This window comes from Callospermophilus lateralis, chromosome 6 (assembly GCF_048772815.1).
Source record: "Callospermophilus lateralis isolate mCalLat2 chromosome 6, mCalLat2.hap1, whole genome shotgun sequence".
NCBI lineage: Eukaryota > Metazoa > Chordata > Mammalia > Rodentia > Sciuridae > Callospermophilus > Callospermophilus lateralis.
The window spans coordinates 63,725,846-63,750,398 of NC_135310.1; the positions used below are offsets into that span (position 1 = coordinate 63,725,846).

General features: G+C 35.2%; 1 protein-coding gene across 1 annotated transcript in view; it reads left to right on the forward strand.

The window, feature by feature from the left end:
• Positions 1-23,975, forward strand: part of Sim1 (SIM bHLH transcription factor 1) — a 68,013-nt gene extending 44,038 nt beyond the window's left edge. The window contains exons 10-11 of the mRNA XM_076859898.2: positions 20,504-20,903; positions 23,245-23,975. Coding sequence (XP_076716013.1) covers positions 20,504-20,903; positions 23,245-23,975 — 1,131 coding nt within the window. The remainder of the gene's footprint in view (positions 1-20,503; positions 20,904-23,244) is intronic.
• Positions 23,976-24,553: the final 578 nt, after the last annotated feature.

Sequence of the window (24,553 nt, forward strand, 5' to 3'; positions counted from 1 at the left end):
AAGGAATGGGTCTTTGGGGCTGTGCCCTTAGGAACTACATCTTGTGTTTGGTCCCTTCTTCTCTCCACCTCCCAGTGGCCATGAACTTTTCTTTGCCATGTTCTTTTGCTATGAAGTTCCGCTTCACCTTAGGCCCAAAGCAATGTATCTAGTGGACCACAAACTGAGATCTCTGAAACTGTGAGCCAAAAGAAAATTTGCTTCCTTTAAGTTGTTCATGTCAAATATTTTGGTCACAGTGACAAAAAGCTGACTAATACATTTGTGTATTAATTTTCATTAATATCTATATAAATGTGTTCTTAAGAATTTTGGCTATATTATTTGTTATTCTAAATTCTGCCCACTTTTCCAAAGTAGATTTTTCTTTTCTGACGTTTCCATTCTAAATAGCCTAGTCATAAATTGAGTTAACATTTATGTGCCTAATAAAAGTTGTTTTCTAATTGTGTTTATCTTGGATAATCATGGTGCTATATCAATCATTGACTGAGTTCCTACTCTGTGGGCTGCTAACACACACAGATCACAAACAGAATGTACATGTTTTGCTTTTGATAGAGACAGACAAGCGAACAGGCATATGAATGGATTGCCACAGTGTGAGAGTGTCCTGGGGTGCACTGGAAAAGTATGATATCCACAGCAAATTCAATACTGTTTCTGCAGAAAGAAAAGAACTGGAATTCATCCATAGATGTTGCAGTGGTCATTGTGAGAGCTGAGTGGTATGATTCGAGTAAAAGGTGCAAGAATATAAAGAAGTGGTATAAGAAATGTATTTAAGTTTTGCAATACTGTCAAAGTGGTTAATGTAGTAGAAGTACTACAGAGCACTTGTGAATGGTGTCAATAACATGGACTCTGGTCTGACAAAGGAAGGTATGTGGGTGACCTGGCTTTGAGAGTAGGATTCAGACATATGGAATATGGGAAAAGAGAGGGGACCTCAGGAAGACTAAGATAATGAGGAAATTCAGGAACAAATTGTTAGTGTGATTGGGCTTGTGGGTGGAGTGGGGACTGGGAAGAATATGTTTGGAAATACTGAGTTGTGCCAGGCCATAAAGTGCTAGGCCAATGAGTTTAGAGTTTGTCTTCTGGAGAACTACTAAAGGTTTTTGAACATATGTGAGAATATTAGTATGGTTAAACCAAGGAAAACTATCTAGGATACTAATTTTAAATAGTTCTGCTGTGAACTTACAAAAATGTAAACTAAAGTTTGCTACTGGAGTAAAAGGTATTGTAGAGGAAGAATGGATAAAATTCTTTTTCTTTTTGGATTCTGGTATCTCTTCTTGTTATAGATGTATTTTGGTCATTGTAGATCTACTACCTCTACAATTATACTTCTAAAGCTTATTTTCAGTAATTATAGATAAGCATGCATAATACCTTCCTTCTAAGTGACCAAATGATGAGTATTTTAATTGCATTTAATTTTAAATATTTCTATCTATTTTCCAAAGTAGTCTTTTTTTGATATTACATACTTACACATTTTAACATGCAAATTATCATCAGATTTTTCAAAAAGAAATTTTCCAAGCAAAATAAAGTTCATAGGTTGTATTCTATATGTGTAATAAGAATTGTAATGCATTCTGCTGTCCTGTACTTAAAAAAATAAAATCAATTAAAAAATAGAGTTCATAGGGTAACTTTACATCTTATGACTCTTGTTAGTTAAGTAAATGGTAATTTAATGATTCTAATCATATTTTTTATTAGACTCTTTATTCTATTGTTTATTAGGCATATCTAGAAATTTCCAACAGATGTCTAATAAATAAATGGCAAACAGCAACACTTCTTTTGTGGAATTTAGTCACCCTTATATGAACATTGGAGACATGCACAGATTATAATTCAATACTACCACCTAGTTTGTCTAGAGAGTACTAGATGAAACTTCAGATCCCTTTCTGATATGAGATACCTTTGGGAATGATTTTAGACTTCATTATATTAAGACCACTTAATGAAATTACTCAATTACCTTTTAGCTTTTATGTATTACTTTGGATAGGAGAGGTCAAAATATAATTGTTTTGAAGGGTTTTGGAAAAATTCTTATGGGAAATATTAGAGTTAGCTGGATGTCATGGCTGCCTGTTATGCCAGCAACTCAGGGGGCTGAGGCAAGAGGTCACAAGTCTGAAGACAGTCTCAGCAATTTAGGGAGACCCTAATTTAAAAAAAAAAAAGACTGGGGATTATGGACATATGTAGCTCAGTGATAAAGTGCTCTGGGCTCGATCCCCAGTACAAAAAAATTATAGTTAATTTCCAAAGATTTTGCACGTATGGGCTGGGGATGTGGCTCAAGCGGTAGTGCACTCGCCTGGCATGCGTGCGGCCCGGGTTCAATCCTCAGCACCACATACAAACAAAGATGTTGTGTCTGCCAAAAACTAAAAAATAAATATTAAAAAAATTCTCTCTCTCTTTCTCTTCCTCTCTTAAAAAAAAGATTTTGCATGTAGCTACTGTTGTACAACATCAATTATACCATTATGACAGTTGTATATAATATTACCATAATATTTTTCACCTATTTTCATACAGGTAGTCATGGCCACTCTAATATTAGTTGGAAATTTTCTTGCTTTGGCTTATTCATGTCAATCATGAATAAATTGCCTCCTAATTCCAGGGTTTTCTTTTAAATACACTGATGTGTTTATGATTGTATTTAATGCAGACAGTGCATGCCATCCCATTGTACTGAATCATCCTGCCCTCCTCTTGTCTTTTCCCTAATCAGTAGTAACCAATACTGTATCATTCCCTAACAACAGTGCATGTGTAAGACTCTGCATGTTCTTGAAATCTGAAAGCATTTAATCACTTGCTACAGATATACTGAAAAACTTGCATGTTTTATTCCACATCTGTTACCTTAAAGAATCCCACAGAACCCCCTTAATTTTTATTACCAGCAATCTGACTTTCTTTAGGCAAAGATAGAAACTCTCTGGTATCAAAAATATGCTGTTGACTACTGCATTCAGAACTTGACTTTTTAAGTTGCAGGGAAAAGAAAGGATCAATAATTCTTAAGCATAGTTGTTTCTTCATATATGGTATTTTTTATCACCACCAGTACAGATATCCTTTCATGTCATATTTTATATAAACATGAAAACATGTAATCCTTGACCATTTATTCATTTTAATTTTGAAAAAAAAATCATCTACCCAGGAAATCTTATGGCATATAAGCTTGTTTATATTTCCTAGCCATGTATAAATTTAGGATTTGTCTCTCTTTCCTATAGTAGTATCAGGAGATTATTAGAGCAGACACCTTGGGTCTTTTTAGCTTATCCGAATATATGAACTTCTGAGTATTATATTACAAATCACTTTGCTAAGTAAGGTGAGACTTCTTTGCTTTCAGGTTTATGATTTGCTCTTTACTAACTCTTATGTTTGGTTAAAATACCTATAATATACAATAAAATGCTAAAGACCAATCCTTAAGGAAACATATCCACAGTGTAGCTGGGGAGGCAAAACCAGCCTTTTAAGGAGAAACTATAGATGGGGTTGGTCACAACTGCTGCCTTCTTATTTTCTTGGTAAGTGGTTAAAGGAGAGGCAGACAGGGATATTCAGGGGGTGTTGGCTTCTGCTCATCCTTCTCTTAATAAATTCAACAAGGCTGGAGTCATATCAAGTATCTTTTATGACCACAGTGGTATGAAATTAAAAATGAGTAACAGGAGGAAAATTGAAAAATTCACAAATGTGTGGAAGTTAAACAATGTACTCCTGAACAACTGCAGTCGTTCAAAGTAAAAATCAAAAGGGGAAAAAAGTCTTTGAGACAAATGAAAATGGAAACATACCAAAACTTATAAGAAACATCAAAAATAGTTCTGAGAGCAAAACTTCTAGATATAAACACTTTGAGAAAAAAAATAAGAGATAGTATAAGTGTAGTTCAGTAGCAGAGTGCTTTCTATTGTGTTCCATCCCCAGTGCTCAAAAAAAAAAAAAAAAAAAAAAAAAAAAAAAAGCAGAAGCAAAAAAGAATGATCTCAAATAATCTAACTTTACACCAAAAGGAATTTTAAGATGAAGAATCAACTAAGCACCAAGTCAGCAGAAGGAAGGAGGTAATAAAGATTACAGCAGAAGCAAATGAACTAGAGAATAGAAAACAGTAGCAAAGATCAACAAAAGTGAGTGGATGTTTTCTTTTTTTAAAAGATCAACAGAATTGACAAACCCTTAGCTAGACTCTCCAAGAAGAGGAAATGATACAAATAAAATTATAAATGAAAGGGGAGAATTTACATCTGATACCACAAAATACAAAGGATCATATAAGACCACTGTGAACAATTATGCATTAAAATTGGATAATGTATAAGAAATGGAATAATTTCTAGAACATGCTATTGACTAAGACTGAATCATTAAGAAACAGAAAAGCTGAATAGCACAATAATGAGTAAGGAGATTGAATCAGCAATCAAAAAACCCTCAACAAAGCTTCATTGGTGAATTCCACCAGACACTTAAGGAATAATTAACATCAGTCTTTTCCAAACTCTGCCAAAACATTTCCAAATTCATTATTTAAGGTCAACACCCTGATGCTACAGTCAGACAAGAACACTGAAAGAAAAGGAGATTGCACATCAATATCCTTGAAGAACATGGATGCAACAATATACTAGCACACTAAATTAAACAACACGTTAAAAGGATCATACACCATGATCAAGTGAGTTATCCCTGGGATGCCAGGATGACTCAATATATACAAATCAACAAGTCAATATGCCACATCAAAAGAATAAAGGATAAAAATTATATTATCATCTCAATGGAGTCAGAAAAAGCACTTGATAATATCCTTTCATAATAAAAACTCTTCAACAGTGGTTATGGAAGGAATGTATCTTAACATAACGAAGATTATCAATAACAAACCTGTAGCTAATACCATATTTAATGTGCAAATCTGAAAGCTTTTCCTTTAAGATAAGGAACAAGACAAGACAGAAATAGAAAACAAACAAGAAAAATCCTCAAATTTGTATAGCACCACAAAAGACCTCAAATAGCCAAAGAAACCTTGAAAAAGGAGAACAAAGTGGGAGACATCACATATCTTGATTTTAAACTATATTACAAAGCTGTAGCAATCAAAAAATATGGTTTTAGCATAAAACAGCTGTGGAATAGAATAAAACACCTAGAAATAAACCTGTACATGTATTATGGTCAACTAATATTTGACAAGAGCTAATAATACACAATGCAGAAAGGATAGTCTCTTCAATAAATGTTGTTTGGGAAACTAGATATCCATATGCAAAGGAATGAAATTGGACCCATATATTACACCACACACAAAAAGTAACTAGAATTGGGTTAAAGACTTAAATGTAAGAGCTAAAAATCACAAATTTTCTAGAAGAAAACAGGAAGACTCCTTGACCTTAGTATTTGCCATGTTTTTTGTTTTTTTGTTTTTTGTTTTGGATATGATGTCAAAAGCACAGGCAATAAAACACAAATAAAAAAGTAGAACTCTATCAACCTATAATGCTTCTACACATCCAAGGAAACAATATTGTGAGAAGGTAACCTTTGGAATGGGAGAAAATATTTGTAAGACATATAGCTGACAATGGGTTAATATTAAAAAATAAGGAATTCATACAACTCAATTGAAAAAAATTCAATTAAAAATGATCAAACAGACTTTTTTTAAGAGAAGACATGCAAATGGCTAGTAGGTACATGAAAAGGTAGACAACATTACTAATTATTGGATAAGTTTTAAGTAAACATTCACATGTTAGGATGATTATTGTAATAAAGATAAGGTATAATGAGTGTTGGCAAAGATATGGAGAAAAGGGAATCCTTGGGTACTGTTGGTGGAATTTAAATTGGTGCAGCCAGTATGTAAATAGTATGGAAGCTCTTCCAAAAAAATTAAAAATGGAAATCCAGTAACCCCACTTCTTGGTATATATGAAGGAAATGAAATCAGTATTTTGAAGAGATGTATGTGCTCTCATATTCACTGTAGCATTATTTACAATAAAAATCAAATCACAAATACATGGAAACAATCTAAATGTCCATCAATGGATGAATCAATAAAGAAAATATGGTCTATAATGGAATATCATTTAGCTATAAAAAGGAATCTGGCTCTTTGTGACAAAATGGATGAATGAACTTGGAATTCATTATGTTAAGGGAAGTATGCCAGACAATGACAAATGCAAAATGATTCCACTTACATGTGAAATCTAAAACATAGTAGAATGGTGATTGCCACTGGCTGGAGGCTGGGGGAAATGGGAGATATTGGTCAAAGGGTACAAAATTTCAGTTATAACATGGATATGTGCTGAAAATCTAATATAAGCATGATGATTATAGTTAATAACACTGGGCACTTGAAATTTGCTGAAAGTAATCTTAAATCTTCATATCACACACAGGCAACTGTGTGAGGCAATAGCTGTTAATTAACTAGATTGTGGTAATAATATTACAATGTACATTTATACCAAATCATCATGTTATGCATCTTAAATATATAACAATTTTGTCAATTATACCTCAATAAACCTGGGGGAAATGTTCTGATGTATATTGTTTAAAACATGGTTTATATGGTTTTAGCTTCCCTCATTTTTACTGTGTTTAGCTTAGACAGCTAAGATAGGTAGACCTATCTATTAATGTACAATTACCAGTTTGAAATGGATTAACTTGGTGCATGGCCTTCCAATTTCAATATGTTTTCACAAAATGACAAATTCAATAGACCTCATCTTTCCACATGTGGAAGGCCAATAATGTGTCATATCAGTTCTAAGATACTTCAAGAGCAGCTTGGATGGCCCATCCTTTGTCCAGACCCAGAATAAAGCAGTGAAGACCAAACAAAGCTGAAGTAAGGGGTTGGAGCAGGTGGCGCCACCTGTACCAATCTAATTCAAGCCTAGCTAATCTGCCACTTAGATGTGGAAAATCAGAGAGTGAGTCAAAGCATCAGGGAAAGGATCGAAGTGGTTCTGACTCATGCCTGAAGCCCATCATGGAAGAGGATTACCATTAAAATTAGTGCTACTGGTCTTGGAAACCCAGAGTTTACTCAGTGAGCTAGAGCTACTTCTTTGTTATCCATGCAAGTTGGAATATTCTTCATCATTTACAGGGGTAGATGCTATGGCATAAAGGATTTAATTAAATGTTTTTTTCCATGTTTGATATTACCTGTTTAAAATCTTCAGCACAATGAAAATGATTACAAGTCTTTAGGACTTTACCTTTGGATTTACAAAAGGGATAGAATATGGATTTCATGCTTTGGGAACAGCTCTCTCCATATGGAACCCTATAGGAGATTCCTTATAGAATTACACTGGAGGAAACCCGGCCCCTGGTCTGGTGTGCTGATTCCCTTCCAGCTGCACATCACTCTGACAGCTAATGAGATGTCGACTATGGTTACTTTTCTGTGAGAAAAATGAGTGAACTGAATCCCAGGAACATTTTTGTAGCTGTGGGGGGTGGATTAAGAGAAGGCCTATGACATTTCAAACCACATTTGAGGCATATTAAAAAACTCCCCATGTTTCTACTTTGTGAACTATATCAGGGAATTTACAGGTATGAAAGATTTCTTGCCAGAATATATTTTTGAGCTAAAAATAACTAAAATGTGGATTAAAGTTGAAAACAATTTCACAATAAATAATAGATTATACTATAAAGGATGAAATAAAAAAATATGAGTGAGAATTTTGTGACCATGTATTTTAATATTGGTTCTGGGAAGCTGACAGTTTATACTACTCTTTAAGAAGAAGAAAAAAAATGGCTGAAATATTTAAAATTTCTAACATGAATTTTGATTCAGTATTTCCTAATTATTTATAGTACACATGGGTATATTTTAGCTCTCTTTCTCTTGTGAAATCATCCTCGACCATGGAATGTGACCAAGATTAATATGACTTTTTTAAAAAAAATATATTCTCTGATTTTTCTTGAATTTTTTTTCAGCTTAACTCTTTTGGAATTATATGTAATTAAGCTAAATTTCATAAAAACATCTCAGAAGGCCTTTTTTCAGTGCTTAAGTATTTATTTTACTTGTTAAAATCAGATTTAGCCTTTCTTAATATATATTACATACAGAATTATTCTTGATTTTTATTAATAAGACAATAGAGATGAACGTTTTCTAGGTATTATTAGTTGGAGAAAGGACTTTCTGCTTGATATTATCTTTGCAACTTCAGTTAATTATGTTTTGTAGGTCCTAAGATTTTTGAAGTTAGAAATGAACTTTGTTATTTGCATGTTGTTCGGTTACATTATCGTAGGCACATGGTTTCAGTCAGCCTCTCAGATTAGCAGAATAACTTGCATTATTGTCACTTTAAAAAGCATTTGATTTTGACATTAGTTTTTCTCTTTACCCTTATGTTTATCCTTGAGAAACCCCCTGGCAATTTCCAATGTGTGTAAGCCAAAGCCATTCCTTATAATAAACATGACTCCTGTTTGAGGGAAGCATCCCCAGAAGTGGGGGTTATTTTAATGGACATGCTGTATTACTTTAATCTAACTCTTTCACCATCTGTTCTTCCCATAACAGTGATTGGGAAAAAAAAGAACATATTTTATGTTTCAGGGTTACATTAGTAAAAAGTAAGATAAAAGTGATTTAAAAGCATGCATATGTTCCTAGTGCAATGCAGTCTGCATCTGTGATGTTTTTTCTCATGGTTCAGTCACAAATCAAGAGGAAAGCTTCTCAGGCCTGATAGAGTGAAAGTTTTTCATGGAAAACAGGACTTTACCATAAGAGGGTCTCTTTATATATTTTACAGCTAGAAATGATAAAAACCTCAATGAGCTGCCAGAATAAAAATAGATAACGGTAACATTTATTGTTGGAACATCTGGCATTTTTCCTGAACTGGGTTGTTGCTGCCACATTCAGACAAATGCAGAGCACCTGTCTGGAGCATGCTGTTGAAGCAGGAATGAATCTTAGGACCGTTATCAAAAGAAGAATGTCTTTGAGTGTAATAGTGTTAGAAGATTGCTTTAGTGATTAGGGGACATCACCCATGGGTGTGGGGAGATAGCTTACTGAGGGTGGAGGTTGGAAAAAAATCCCCGTTGTAAAAATATGGATCCTTGCTGCTTGGAAGTTGGAGTCTGTTGCCTTTGTTGTCTAAGAATATCTAAATAAGGGCTAGTGGAAGAGAAAGCGTTCTGGATTTGCATCTCTCCTTTCAAACTTCATAGTTGTGTGACTCTGAGCAAATGTTCTTTGTTTTTAGCCACACTTAGTTTGACTGTACAGACATTAATAACATTAATAACAGACATTAAAGATGGTAACATTTGATAAAACAGTGTCTGTGGAATCTTAGCACAGTGAGTAATGAACAGCAAGTATTTCGTAAGGGGAACTACTGTTGTTATAGATATTAGTTAGCATATACAAATCATAAAGTAAGTTATCTCTTGACTAATCATAGTTTATATCTGCTTCCTGAACAATTTAAGTTATTGAAGGAAGGAGTATGTTTCCTTTCATTGAACTTGTGAATTACATTGTTTTTTTCTCTATTCCAGTCCTTGCCATTTTCTAACGTAAAAGTTCTGGGCATCATCTATACCCTTTCTAATGTGAACACTTTGAAGGCAGGGCTGTAGTTCTAATATCCTCTGGCACACTGCTTTTTAAATAGTAGGTGCTCAATAAGTATTGGAATGCATCATTGTAAGTAGTTTTTATTGGATGCATATTAAGCCCCAATTGATGGTGTAAGAGGTATCAGTCTTTTCTAGAAGGAATGATTCTTTCATGAGCTAAATCCCCAAGGGGAGCTGATAGGTGGCATTTAGTTTCATGGTTTCTGAAAACAAGGGAATTCCTCATTTGACTCATTTTTAAACTTGTAAACATGAATGCTTGTTTTGAAAATTGAATTTGTAAATAAAAAATTGGGGTTAATTTAGGTGCAGAATATTTAAGATGATACCACATTTTCTAAGAAAGAAAAACATTGTTTTAAGTAAAATTGTTATTATTTGTGGTACTTGGGAATGAACTCATGGGTGCTCTACCACTGAGCTACAACCCCAGCCCTTTTTATTTCTTATTTCGAGACAGGTTCTCACTAAATTGCTGAGGTTGGCCGAACTTGCATTCCTCCTGCCCTAGCTTCCTGAATTGCTGGGATTATAGGCACCTGGCTTCAGTAAAACTTCTTTGATCAACATAAACTTATTAAAATAGGGAATTAAGTTATTTGTTTTCTCAGGTTTAACTACAGAAGAAAGCATTGTTACCCCTTTAAAAGAAGAGGAGCTCATAGAGTATTTTAATGTACTCAGAAACAGTGTAGATATTGAGAATGGCTAGGAGAGCTGTTCACAGGCTTTCATGAGACCTAATCCACCATGATTCTCCCTCCTCTCTACCCTCACAACACATCTTTAGGCTTTTAATTGAAGTGTTAGTGATAAGAAACATTGGCATCAAGGTACATTCTGGCAAGGTAAATAGTCTTTTTTTTTTTTTTTTTTTTTGGTAAGAAAAGGCCTTTCTGTTTAGTGGTCTGATTTTGCAGTTGGGGATATTGACTTCCTTATTCTTTAACTTACATGTTGGTAAGATAGGATAAAAATATGGCCTCTAGATAAGACAGTCCAGGGGAAAAGTAATTTTTGCAGTATGATTTTATGGTAACCATTCCTATTTACCTAAGTGAAAGTGATTAAGGACCTTTACATGATATGTGCATCTGTAACATGTTGTATTGTTAAGACAGCTGTGATACATATTGTTTGTTTGGTTCTCACTGTAATCTTTTAAAATAGTCTTTTTTTTTTTTTGTCTCTACCAAGGGGAAACCCAAGCTCAGTGAAAATGTCTTTTGTACAGGTCACATTGACTGACCTCAAATGAGGGTATTCCCATGTCTTGAGTTCAGTGATCGTTTCTACTTGAACCCCTCTGGTAACTTTGAATTACATTTTTATGTGTAAAATATTAATATTCAGTAACAAGAACAAAGATACTTGAACAATTAAGTGATAACTTCATTTGAAAAGTTTATGTTTCTTCAGAAAAGTGTCAGTCTTACGAAGGGCTTTGTCTCAAATCATTCTGTAAAAATAAGACATATTGGGCTGGAGTTATGGCTCAGAGGTAGAGCACTTGCCTAGCATGCGTGAGGTACTGGGTTCGATTCTCAGCACCACATATAAATAAATGAATAAAATAAAGCTCCATCAATAACTAAAAAGAATATTTAAAAAGACATATTTACTCTAAAGTATTTTTAAAGTTTTCAAATATTTATTTTGAAGTGATTGCATATTTACAGAAAATTTGCAAAACTATATCCCCTGTGTAAGTTCACCAGTGCTTTACATTTTGCCATATTTGTTTATCATGTTCTCTTTCTCTTTCCCCATCCTTCTGCCCTTGTTATTATTTATTTGTGAACCATTTGAGAGTAGTTACATACATGATGACTCTTTACTTAAACCTTGATACTTCATTGTGTCTTTTCTTTTTAAAAAAATATTTTATTTTTAAGTTGTAGTTGGACGCAGTACCTTTATTTCATTTTTATGTGGTGCTGAGGGTCAAACCCAGGACCTCACATGTGCTAGGCAAGTGCTCTACCGCTGAGCCACAACCCCAACCCTCATACGCATTTTCTAAGGACAAGGACATTCTCTCACATAAGCACAGCAATTATCAAAATCAGTAAATTTAAACTCAATAAAGTATTTTTAACTAATCTTAGAGTCTAGATGTAAGATTTCCCTAGTAATATCCATTATAGCATTTGTTGTTTCCTTTCCAGAACAAGATCCAGTCCAGGAGTTTGTATTGCATCTAGTTGTCATGTCTCTTTAGTCATTAATCTGAAGCCTTCTTTAATCTTTCCTACTTCTTTCTCATGTTCTTGGCATTTTTTTTGAAGAACAGAGGAGCCCAGTTATTTTATAGATTATTTTTGGACTGGAATTTGTGTGCTTCTTCCTCTTGGTTAGATTGTGATTGTACATTATTTGCTGGCATACTTCATAGGTAGGATTGTGTTGTCAGACATCCAGATGGGCATGATGTTCCTCTGTTCTGAGTTGGGATGGGGAGGCTAATTTTGATTACCTGCTCAAGGTGTCATCTGGTTTCTCTATGGTATAATTGCTATTCTTTTTCTTTCAATTACAAAGCAATCTGTGGGGAGCCTTTTTTAAGACCACGAAAATAGCCTAGTCTTCATCAAAATTTCCTCCTTAGAATTATCATCTGTGATCATTGTTCTCCCACCCATCTCCTCAGAAAAAAAAAATTTTGTTGGAATGAATACAAAACGTTTATTTTCAAACTCAACTACTCCCTCTACACTTATCAGTTGACACTCTTCTGTAAGGAAGGTTCCTCTTTCTCCCCTTATTTATTACTATGGACTCCTGGATTCTTATTTTGTTTAGCAGATTAAAATTCACTCATTACTGTTCTTATTTACTTTTGCTTAAGTTTTCCATGTTTGATCAGTGGGAATTCCTTCAAGCTGGCTCCCCTGTCTTTTTGACATACCCCCATCATTTAGTTTTTTTGACCACTTTCCTATTTTTTGGTTCCCCAAGGTGTTGCAGGTTCACATTGTACCTTCTCTGCCCTAGTTATTTCTCCAAGGAACCTTTGCTCCTTTTAGTGGAGAATGGCATCTATAACCTAAGAGTTGCATATTAATTGTGCTTATATTACTGGCATGCCATTCTTCTAGGCCCTTTCAGCAGACAGAGATGAGAAATATATGTCCCTTCTGTATCCTTTTGTCCCTCTACCCTTTTTGGTAACCAATTTGCTTGTTATTTGGCTTGTCCTTCCTGTGGTTCTTTTGCAAAAGCTAGAAGATACATGTATATTTACTTCTCTTGTCTTTTATTGTATGAATGCAGCATATTTTATACATATGCACATACACTTAATTTCCTCTCATGTGTATGTATTCCTATTAAAAAAAACCTGCCTACTAACCCATTCACTATATATACCGTCGCTAAGTTTATTCAACTAATCTCTTGCATTTGAACATTTGAGTGATTTTTAATATTTTATAATTACAAATGTTGCTATAATGAATATTCTTATGTATAATTATTTTCTAATATTGGAGATATATTTTTAACTTCTTAGAAGTGGGAAAGTTCTTGGCCAAAATGGTAAAAACTGGTTTTGTTAGTTATTGTCAAATTCCATTAACATATGGGAATACCTATTTTCTCACACCAAACGACATATTGACGAGCTTTTGAATTTTTGCTGCTAATCTGATGGATAAGTGTGGTTTTACTTATTAAGTAATTAAATATCTTTTCATATGTTTTGGGGCTAATTTTATATTTCTTGTGAATCTCTTTGAACATTTTTCATGATTATTTTTTCTTTTCAAGATTTTTGAATTGAGAATTGAATATATTCTTATTCTTTTAGTTTAATTGATTTAGATGTTTAAAACTATTTACATCCTCAGTCTGAATATCATGTTTTCACTATCCTTTCCCAAAAAATTCTGTAATTTAATTTATGTAATTCATATTTGTGTTTGCTTTTTTTCCTCCAGAGTTATTTAATGGTTATTTTTAAAATTTTCAGGTGGAAGAGAGTTTTAAATTTTTGTTTTTAATTTTCATTTTTAATTCATTGATATTAGAAAGTGTCACTTCTGATATTTCTATTTCATGAAATTCACTAAGGTTTTTTCTGTGACCTAACATTTAGTGTGTGTGTGTGTGTGTGTGTGTGTGTATACATATGTATATGTATATATATATACACACACACATACATACAGTTTTCTTTTTTTTTTTTGTTATCAGTATGTAAAGCTTGACACAGAGCCCTAAAATTTAACTTAAAATTCTTAAGTCTTCCGTAGTCTTTTTTTTATAACTTAAACTCACTTTACTTGGCTTATACTGAGGATGGTGTGTGAGTCTGATGTGATAGTCTCTCTCCATTTCTTCTTCCATCTCCTATGGTTTCTGTTTTATGTAGATGGTATTCCTATGTTATTTGATGCACTGATAGTTATAACAGACTTTCATAGTGAATTGTGGCTTTTAGCAAAAATATTATACAGCCTTAGAAGGAAATTTTGATACATCCTGCAACATGGGTGGACCTCAAGGATATTATGCTAAATGAAATAAGTCAGTCACAAAGACAAGTAGTGTGTGTTTGCACCTACATGAGGTACCAAGAATAGTCAGATTTGTAGAGATGGAAAGTAGAATGTGGTTGACAGAGACTGAAGAGAGGGGAATTAGGAGTTACTGTTTAAAGGGTATGGAGTTCAGTTTTTTAAAATACGTATGGTGGTAATGGTTGCACAGAATTGTGAGTGTATTTAATGCCATTGAACTGTACATTGAAAAATAGGTAAGATGGTAAATTTTACTCATTTTAAAATATATTTTTTAAATAAAAAATAAAGACCTGGAATTAATAGGGTGGGGAGCTACCATTGATATTCTTATCAGATTTTGGTATGAATACAGTTTTCATTTCTTTGGGATAAATGCCCAGGGTTGTGTATGGTAATTGCACATTTAGGTTTTTAAGAGGCTGAACAACTGTCCACAGTGGTCATGCCATTTAAATGTTCCTACCAGCATTGTATGAGTTATCTAGTTTCCCTGCATCTTGGCCAGCATTTGGTATTGTCACTACTTTTTATATATTAGCCAACCTTGTAGGTGTGTTGTGATCTTTTATTGTGGCTTTAATTTGCATCTGCCTAGTCACAAGATTCTTGAACATCTTTTCATTTGATTATTACCATCTGTATATTCTGTCTGGTAAATGCTACTTCATATATCTTTTACCTTTTAAAAAATTTTTGAGTTTGGGGAGCTATTTATATATTCTATATATTTAGTTCTTTGTTGAATATGTGATTTGTAAGTGTTTTCTTCCTGTCTGTAGCTTATTTTTTCATCCTCTGAACAGGGTCTTTTGCAAAGCAAAAAATGTTTAATTTCAATCAAGTTCAATTTGTCTATTTTTTTCCTATTATGGATTATGTTTTTGTTGTCAAGTCTCACAACTATTTACCTAGCCTTAAATCTTGAAAATTTCCCTGGTATTTTCTAAAAATATTTATATTATGCTTTATATTTAGGTCTGTGATCCTTTTGAGTTATTTTAAAATAACCACTAGTGTTGAAAAGCCTAAATTTTCTTCATTGAATTGTCAAAAATAGGTTGGGAATATTTGTGTGGGTCTCTATTCTGGCTTCTATATTCTATTCTGTTGATCTGCTTATGTTTCTCCATGAATATCACATGGTCTTCATTATAGTAGCTACATAGTAAGTTTTGAAGTTGAGTGGACAGATTCTCTTTCTTCATTCTTCTTTTATAAATAGTATTAACAATTCTAATTCCTTTGCCTTCTATATAATTGTTGTGCTTATACCAAAATGTTTTCAAATCTCCTCTTAACCTTTTTCTCATCCTTTTAATATCTATAATTTTTATTCTCTTAGAAGTTTTCCAGTCTTTCTTCAATTTTTCTTATTTAAAAACTTTCGTTTATATCTGTTCTCTTTTTCATGACTTGCAATTTACTCTTCACTTATTTTCTTTGTTTGAGTTTGGTCAGTTTTTGTGGCATGTGCTTTTCTGGTTTTTTTTTTTTTTTTTTTGAGGTGGTAGGGTTTTGTATGGTTTGGTTTGTTTTTCAGTGTAAAGAATCAAACCAGAGCAAGTGCCCTGTGGTGGGTTTTTTGGGTCCACTGTTTAGTTTTTAAAATTTCCGATTCCAGATTCCAGGCATGTGTATGTATGTGTTTATGTGCATGTGTATATCTCCAAATGCTTGTTGAGGGCATTTAATTCAATTTCAAGTGTTGTCTTACAGTTTTCTTTTTCACAGTTAGCTATTTTATGAGGCCTTTTATTAGCTGAGGTGGTTTTTTAAAAATATTTTTTTAGTTGTAGATGGACACAATACCTTTATTTTATTTATTTATTTTTATGTGGTGGTGAGAATCAAAGCACATGGCCTCCCATGTGCAGGCAAGCACTCTGCCACTGAGATACAGCCCCAGGCCTAGCTGAGGTGTTTGCATTTCTATTTTCTTGTGTTCCTCTTACAGGGGGTTTATATTTAGTTTTTAAAATTTTTTATTTGTTCTTCTTAGTATATTTTGACACACTATACATATGTGTAGTATAACTCCCATTCTTGTGGTTGTTGTACATGGTGTGGAGTTACACTGCTCATGTATTCATACATGAACAGAGGCGTTCAATTCATTCTACTGTCTCCTACAGGGTTTTATGTGAAGTTTAATTTCTCCCCTATTCTTTGGCATTTCATGGACTGTGATGCTATTTCAAGAACACTCTTGGGACTGGGATTGTGGCTCCGTGGTAAAGCGTTTGCCTAGCATGAGTGAGGCTCTGGATTTGATCCTTAGCACAACATTAAAAAGAAATAAACAAAGGCATTGCATCCATCTACAACAAAAAAAAAAAAATTTAAAAAAAGAACATTTTAACCTGTCCTGTACTTCACTTTTTTCATGTCTATTGAATCTTCACCTCTCCCTCTTCCTTCTTTCCTTTCACTGCTGTCCCTGAAGAACGAATTTATTAGACTCACATGGAGATAACATTTTTTAATGGCTACCACTTCGGATTTTGTTTTGAGACCCTTTTGAGACCCTTCCCTGTGGCCAGTGCTGTGAACCACCAAATACTGACATATTCATATTCTGGCATTTAATGTACTTTTTTTTCTTAGAGTGATTTGTCTAGTTTTGTGTATGTCCTAAGGTCTTTTTTTTTTTTCCTTCTAGAGTCTGTTAAACCTTCCCTCACTCTACATCCCAAGGTTCATAGTAATTAATTTTGAACTTTTAATTTTTTAATTTATAAGAAATTTGAAGTTTGTTATATTTTCTGACTTCTAGTCATGCTGATAGTTTGGGTCCTGTGTGGCTTAGTCTGTGCTTCTTAATCATCTTAATGATGACCTTAAAGATTTTGAAAGAAGCCAGGTATGGTGGTTCATGCCTGTACTACCAGAAGCTCAGGAGGCTGAGGCAGGAGGATGGCAAATTCAAGCCAGCCTCATCAACTTAGCAAGCACTTGTCTCAAGATAAAAAAATAAAAAGGGCTGGAGTGTTTTTCAGTGGTTAAGCACCCTTGGGTTCAATCCCAAGTGTCCCCTCCTCCACAAAAAAATTCTTTTTAAAGGAGAATGTATGAACAAATTCAGATTCAAATGACTGTTATCATCCTTCATACTCAGAATTATGAGTATCCTTCATACTCTTGAAAGTAATACTTCATTGACCAAACATATCATGTAACTCCTAATAAACTGTGTCATAATGGGATACTTGGGGGTAATTGGAAATATAATAAAATTATCACTTACATTATAGATTTATTACAACCAAGACTATAAAAATTCTCTGACTTAAGTTATAGTTCTCAATAATGATCTTTAAATAAGTGAAATAGAGGGACAGACATAGAAATCATGATTCAACACTGGAAAAAATAATTATTGTGTCAAATAGAACATTAGAGCTAAAAAAAAAGTTAGAGAAAGTCTAATTTAACCTAATATATCATTTTATAGACAAGGTTAAGAAGGATGAAGCAATTTTCCCAAGGCTACTCTGGAAGTTATGCTAGGGGCAGACCTGGAAACAAATTCTCATGGCTACCTGTCTCTAATACCTCTTCCCTTAAATGGCCCTAACTCTGGTTCAGTTCTTCATGGGTTAGTATCATCATAATCTTTTTCCTGTTCAAAGAAACTAAATCACTTGCCTAAGAGCTTGAATGTAGTAAATGACATCAGTAGACTTGAGGCCGACTGGGACTCTTCTTACGTAGCATTCATTCTTTACTCTGCACTCTCTGTATATATATATATTGGCTGTCTTCTTCTCTTCTCTCCAACATTTAATGAACACCTGAAATGTTTCAGTCCAAATAATGGGGTTAAAGAGTTTTCAACAAGTTTACACCTAGTACAGTTCATTTTAAAGGGATAAATGTGGATCAGAATTTTGATGGTGTGTCCTGGTGCAAGTTCACAATTTTCCTACAAAAAGAATTGACTACTAGGCTTTCCCCCTGTAGCTTCAAAGCAATGTGAGGTCTTATCTAACAGAACCACCCAACTTCTGCCTGCTTGAATATCTCAGGGCAGTGTACTTCCTGTAGTTTCTGGGCTATTGACAAGAGGCTTATCCTTCAAATTCTCCTTTGGGTACTCTTGAAATGTGTACCTCATGTATGCCAAGGTTGCCTTATGTTGAATTTTCTTTGTGAGTGAAGGACAGAATGTTCTTCTTTGCTGCGCCAATAGCACTTTCCCATATACACTCAGAGAAAGCTTTTTCCCCTCTCAAAAGGGCTCAAAAGTCTTGACTAGAGTGCTTCAGAAATAGGCCTGGTTTATACTTTTATAAAAACAAGCAGAGCCTGGACAACTCCTTGCTTGGAATAGCTCTGAAGGTTGAGTTTCTCTGAGGTAAGCAGATGAGTGGAGTTACCAAAGGACATATGTATAGCATTTGGATCCCCACTTAGTGAGGCCAGAGGTGCCATCTCTTGCTTCTGTGAAAGTGAAGGTGGCATCTTTCAGAAAGAGGCTGGTTTTCACAGGGAAAAAAAGGCTGATAATATGTGGAAGGTATGATACAGGGAACTAAAACTCAAGAAGAATCAATTAAAAATGGTAAAGAGAAAATATTTAACCTGGAATTTGTATAGCATTCTGTCCTGAGCATGCTATATTCATTAGTATGCTTTGGAGTATTCCAAGAAGAACCTATGTATCTCATGTTTCTAGCCCTAAGAGCTCTCAGCTGAGTTGCCTGTTCCCATTGAGGTGGGAAGAGTCAGGGTTCTTCCTTCTGCTCAGAATAGGCCTAATAGGAAGTGAAGAGTTTGCCTTATACTTCAAAGACCTCATCATACTGAAACTTGTTCAATTAGCATGTAATGAGGGCAGAACAGTGTAGCCTATGGCTTTTCCCTCTCCCCACACAATGCCACATACATCCATACCTCTTTTTTCTAGGTTAAGAAAATGTATAATGGACTTATATTTTGGTTCCAGGGACTATAAAGCTTCCAGCCCCATAACTATATGTCTCTTTAATATTGGATCCCGTTTTCCTCTCCTCTTTCTTCAACAGTGCTTTATCTCAAGTGTAAAATTGAGGTTTGGAGTGTAGGCTTTGAGACCAGCTAGACCAGGGGGTGGCTGTGGCATCTTATTAAAATTCTCAGAGATGTAGTTTCCTCATCTACTAAATAGAGCTAATTAATAGCTCTATTAGAGTGGTTAGGAGGATTAAATGGTGTGATGCATATGGAATGATCAGCATATTACCAGGCATAGTAAGCTCTCAATAAATGGCATCTATTATTATCACAGCTGGTGAGCTCTAAGTCGTGCCTAGAATCGTGTTTGGCATTAAAAAACCAAACATTGGAAGGAATTATATTACCAATTTTATTGCTTCACGAAGGCCTTCAAATGGAGCATACTTCCTAGGGAGATCTGGAGGGCATTTTACCTTTTCTTTGAACACCTCCAGATAATTTAGTAGTAGGTGGGCTGTGTATTTTCAGTAAGGACAATGGAACCCATAGCTTGTTTTCTTATTTTGATGATCCTTAGGTATTGGAGTTTCACTTTAGAAAGAAACATATCCTAGTGAATAAACCCAGCTTATATGGGACAAGACTTTTCAAAAGTTATATAGTAATTAAATTAGGTAAGCATTAACTCCTCTACCATGTACCCAGCAAAGTATTCAGAGTAAACAGTCTAGTATGAAGACTAAGATTCAGTACGTTGGTGCTTTGAACTTTAATTTTGTTTTTTTCCTAATTAAGAAATGCAGAAAGGTGAAGAGTAACAATATATGGAGGCTTCTTGGGATTTTTTTTTCTTTTTTTGGTGGCAATGCCATTTGGATAGTGAATTTTGATTCACTTATACATACTTATAATATGGGTTTGAATTTTGATTCTGTTACCTGCTAAACCCGTGGCTTTGGGCAAATCGTTTTCCCTCTTTGAATCTTAGCTCCTCTATGTATATACAGTGAGGTGCTGATATTGCCATTAAAGTGTTACCAGAACTACCTGAGATTATTCACATGAAGCACTTTGGGCAGTACCTAGGAAGGACTTCAGTCGCTGTTTGTTATTATTTTTATGTCCTTTCAGCAGCCAGAAGGATTTTCTATGAAGGCCTCATTTAACTAATCAAGCGATGCCAAGTTAGTGGTGCCCAGCAGCGGTGCTAGTAACTCAGGCCAATAAGATCTTAGGGGTGTTTGCAGAAACAAAGACTGTTTTTGTTGGTTTAAACGACTTTATTTTTGAAATGGCTCTTCTCCACTTCTCGGTTTCAGTATTCGGGATTTCACACCGAAAGATCGGAATCCGACCACGACAGCCAGTGGGGCGGCAGTCCCCTGACCGACACAGCCTCCCCGCAGCTCCTGGACCCGGACCGGCCCGGCTCGCAGCACGACGCGTCCTGCGCCTACAGGCAGTTCTCGGACCGCAGCGCTCTCTGCTACGGCTTCGCGCTCGACCACTCCAGGCTGGTGGAGGAGAGGCATTTCCATACCCAGGCCTGCGAGGGAGGCCGGTGTGAGGCCGGCAGGTACTTCCTGGGAACGCCGCAGGCCGGGAGGGAGCCCTGGTGGGGCTCTCGCGCAGCTCTGCCCCTGACCAAGGCCTCCCCGGAGAGCAGAGAAGCCTATGAGAACAGCATGCCTCACATCGCTTCTGTCCACAGGATCCACGGTAAGAGCAGTGGGAAGGACTTCCCAGTCCAGCATGAGGCTCCAGGGCAGATTTATAGATGTTAGGTGTGACACTGGAGTGACCCACCCAAATGTTTTCTCTTTTGATTGCCATGTCGTCAGAAACTCACATGAGTGAGGTTTAAAACCAGTTCACTCAGTTAAATGTATTAATTTTGGTAATGTTTGAAGACTATGACTTGTGGGGAAAAATGATTTCCATTTTCAAAACCATAAAGTATAGAATTCAAGTTAAAGGGAGTTAATGAGCATATTGAATTTGTAGTATGTATACATGTCAATTTCTCAAGTATTATTTTCCTCTGATTTCCTATGTTTCAAAAGTGGACTTCAATAGTCCATAGGCTCATTCAGTTTGAGCAATGTTTTTCAAGGAGGGTACTATTGATAGCGGGAGAGACCAATCTTTGTTTTATGAACTATCATTCATGTAGCTGTTCATCCTCGTTGGACATTAAGTGCCAGTGACTGCCCAAATTTCTCCCATCATTATGACAACCACAGTGCCGCTTTTGATTAAGGATGGAGTGCCAGATAGAAACTACTGAGATTTTTATCTTTGGATTATTATATAGCTTTATGAACACACGGAGTTGGGCATTTTAGTTAAAGCTTTGATTGTTGGTAATGCTTTTCTGTGTTAATTGTAAAGTATATTAGTTAAGCATAGCTTACTCTGTCCATTCCAAGTTTGGTTCCAGGAAGATCTTTGAAGAAGTTGGCCAGGAATGGTAGAACATACCTATAATCCCAGATACTCAGGAGGCTGATGCTGGAGAATCACAAGTTTGAGGCCAGCCTCATCAATTTAAGAGACCCTAAGTAGCTTAGGGAGACCCGTCTCAAAAAATAAAAAGGGCTGGGGATGTGGCTTCAGTGGTTCAGTAGTAAAGTGCCCCTGGGTTCAATCCCCAGTACAAACAAAATAAAAAACACCCAACAAAGCCCTATTTAATTAAGTCATTAGGATTGATCTGAAGGCTCTGACATTACTCTTCTTGTCCTTAGGATGAGAAATGTACTAGACAATGTTGTCCCCATCCATAAAGTCTGTCAAATACCACAAGGCACTGAAGGCCTTCTATGAGTTATTTTGATTTGTTTCTATTCTGTCTTTTTTATTTTTCTGCTTTTACTTTGAGTAAACAACTTGTACTGAACCAAGGAACGTTTTGGTAGTCTGGTAATGGAAACCCAGGGCAAAGAGCAATTGCTTGCTAAAGAAAGGAGTGAAGTGAAATCCTGGTTTAACCTACATAGTCTGGAAGGAAATATTAGAAATAAAATAAGGAGAGAAGAGGGAAGGAAAGCAGTGAATAGTGTAATCTAGGGCTTCTCTGCTGTGTTTAGCAGCTTACAGCTCTCAGATGTCCCTACCTGATTTTCTTCTTGCTTTTTATATTGTCTTCAGACATTTTTGAAAATAATTTGGTTTATGAAATTTATTTTGGAAGCACTATTCCTCCATCTTAGATTCTGTCTTGGATTTAAAATAGGCTTTTATTAAAATTGCTAATATTTACTTATTCTTTACCTTATTCCAGAAGTAATCTAAAATTCTTGACTTTCCATATGATGACCTCTGATGCTGAGATGTTTGCCCCTATGTTTGTTAAAATAGTACTTTCATGTATGAGATAGACAAGATATAGCTACATCTATATCTACCTATGCAAATATATTCATATACCCATACATATGAATACACATTTTAACCTTCGGTTGTCTAAAAATAATCAGTAGGTCTTTACTGTAACCCTACTGCAGATACGTTGAGCAATATTAACTTTAATTTATTAATTAAATTAATTAAATCTTAATTTTCGATTTTCAGTGATTTATTTAGAGAATAGTTCAGCTTATGTTACTGTCCTCCTCAATCTCAATTCAAAGCATTTTGTAAGCATCAATCTAACATTGCCATTGCTCTAGAAAACAGCATAAACCAAATTCTATGTATCTTCTTTTTATTATTTGCAATTGGGAAGGTTCAATAACGTGTATAAATGAATATGAACACACTTTACTATTTCACTAATTGTCCTTCACAATCCATGAACAAGGTTTATCTTATAAGAAAATTGTTATAAGCTTCACTTGTGCTTAAAATCCGATGATTTTATACGAATTCAGTATACATATGACTTCCAGGACTATAAGTTGATGATCTGGCATGTAGGCCTGTGTCTGTTTCAAATATTATTACATATATTAAAAATGAAAGATACAAGTTTGCTTTTAATAGGAATAGAAATACACTTAATTAAAAAAAATTGGTGAGTTTTGAGACTACTTACTATTTTACTTTTTTTGATTTCTAGGGCGAGGTCATTGGGATGAAGACAGTGTGGTCAGTTCTCCAGATCCTGGGTCAGCCAGTGAATCAGGTGATCGATATCGTACTGAACAGTATCAAAGCAGCCCCCACGAACCTAGCAAAATCGAAACTCTGATAAGAGCCACCCAGCAAATGATTAAAGAAGAAGAGAACAGATTGCAGCTACGGAAAGCACCCCCTGACCAGTTGGCTTCCATTAATGGAGCTGGGAAAAAACACTCTCTCTGTTTTGCAAACTACCAACAGCCCCCACCGACAGGCGAAGTTTGTCATGGCTCTGCTCTTTCCAATACTTCACCATGTGACCACCTCCAACAGAGAGAGGGAAAGATGCTGAGCCCCCATGAAAATGACTATGACAACAGTCCCACTGCACTGTCTCGGATAAGTAGTCCCAATTCTGATCGCATTTCGAAATCCAGTTTGATCCTAGCTAAAGACTATCTACATTCGGATATGTCTCCTCATCAGACAGCAGGAGACCATCCTGCTGTCTCTCCAAACTGCTTTGGCTCTCACCGCCAGTATTTTGATAAGCATGCGTACACATTAACTGGATATGCCCTGGAGCACTTATATGACAGTGAAACCATTAGAAACTATTCCTTGGGCTGTAATGGCTCACACTTTGATGTAACTTCCCATCTAAGGATGCAGCCCGATCCAGCACAAGGACACAAGGGAACATCTGTTATAATAACCAATGGAAGCTGATGTTTTTCTAAAATATTTTTTTCTTCAAGGGTCTCTGAAGCGTATTTATAGTTTAATGCCCCATTACCAGCATTTACTAGGCCACAGATTGTTAGAGGATAATTTAAGTTACTGGGTATTTGACATGTGTTTCTGCAAAATCAAAGAAAACATAGCATTCAGGGTTATACACAGATAATGGAGCTGAAGTCAATACAAAAATTGCCCCTCTAATTATTTGGGAACCAGAATAGATACATTTTGAATAGAAAAATACTCATGTGAATCAAGTAAGCATATAGACCACATCAGAGGGCTGATGAATTGACAATACTGAATTGTGATGATCCAGTGAAACTCATAGCCACAGACCACCATTCACAAACAGTTGTGTCTACTTTACATGTAGAACTAGAGAATATACACCACAAATATACCAAAATGGGTAATTCCCTTAACTTTACCACATCAAGCTTCTGAAAGAAATTTTCAGTGCCAAAATAACCAGAAAGAAAGAGATACATCTTGTAAACTGATTTCTTTGTGGTTTCAAACCAGTCAGCTCATTTAGTCCAGGCATAAATTAGAGAAGTGGTTCT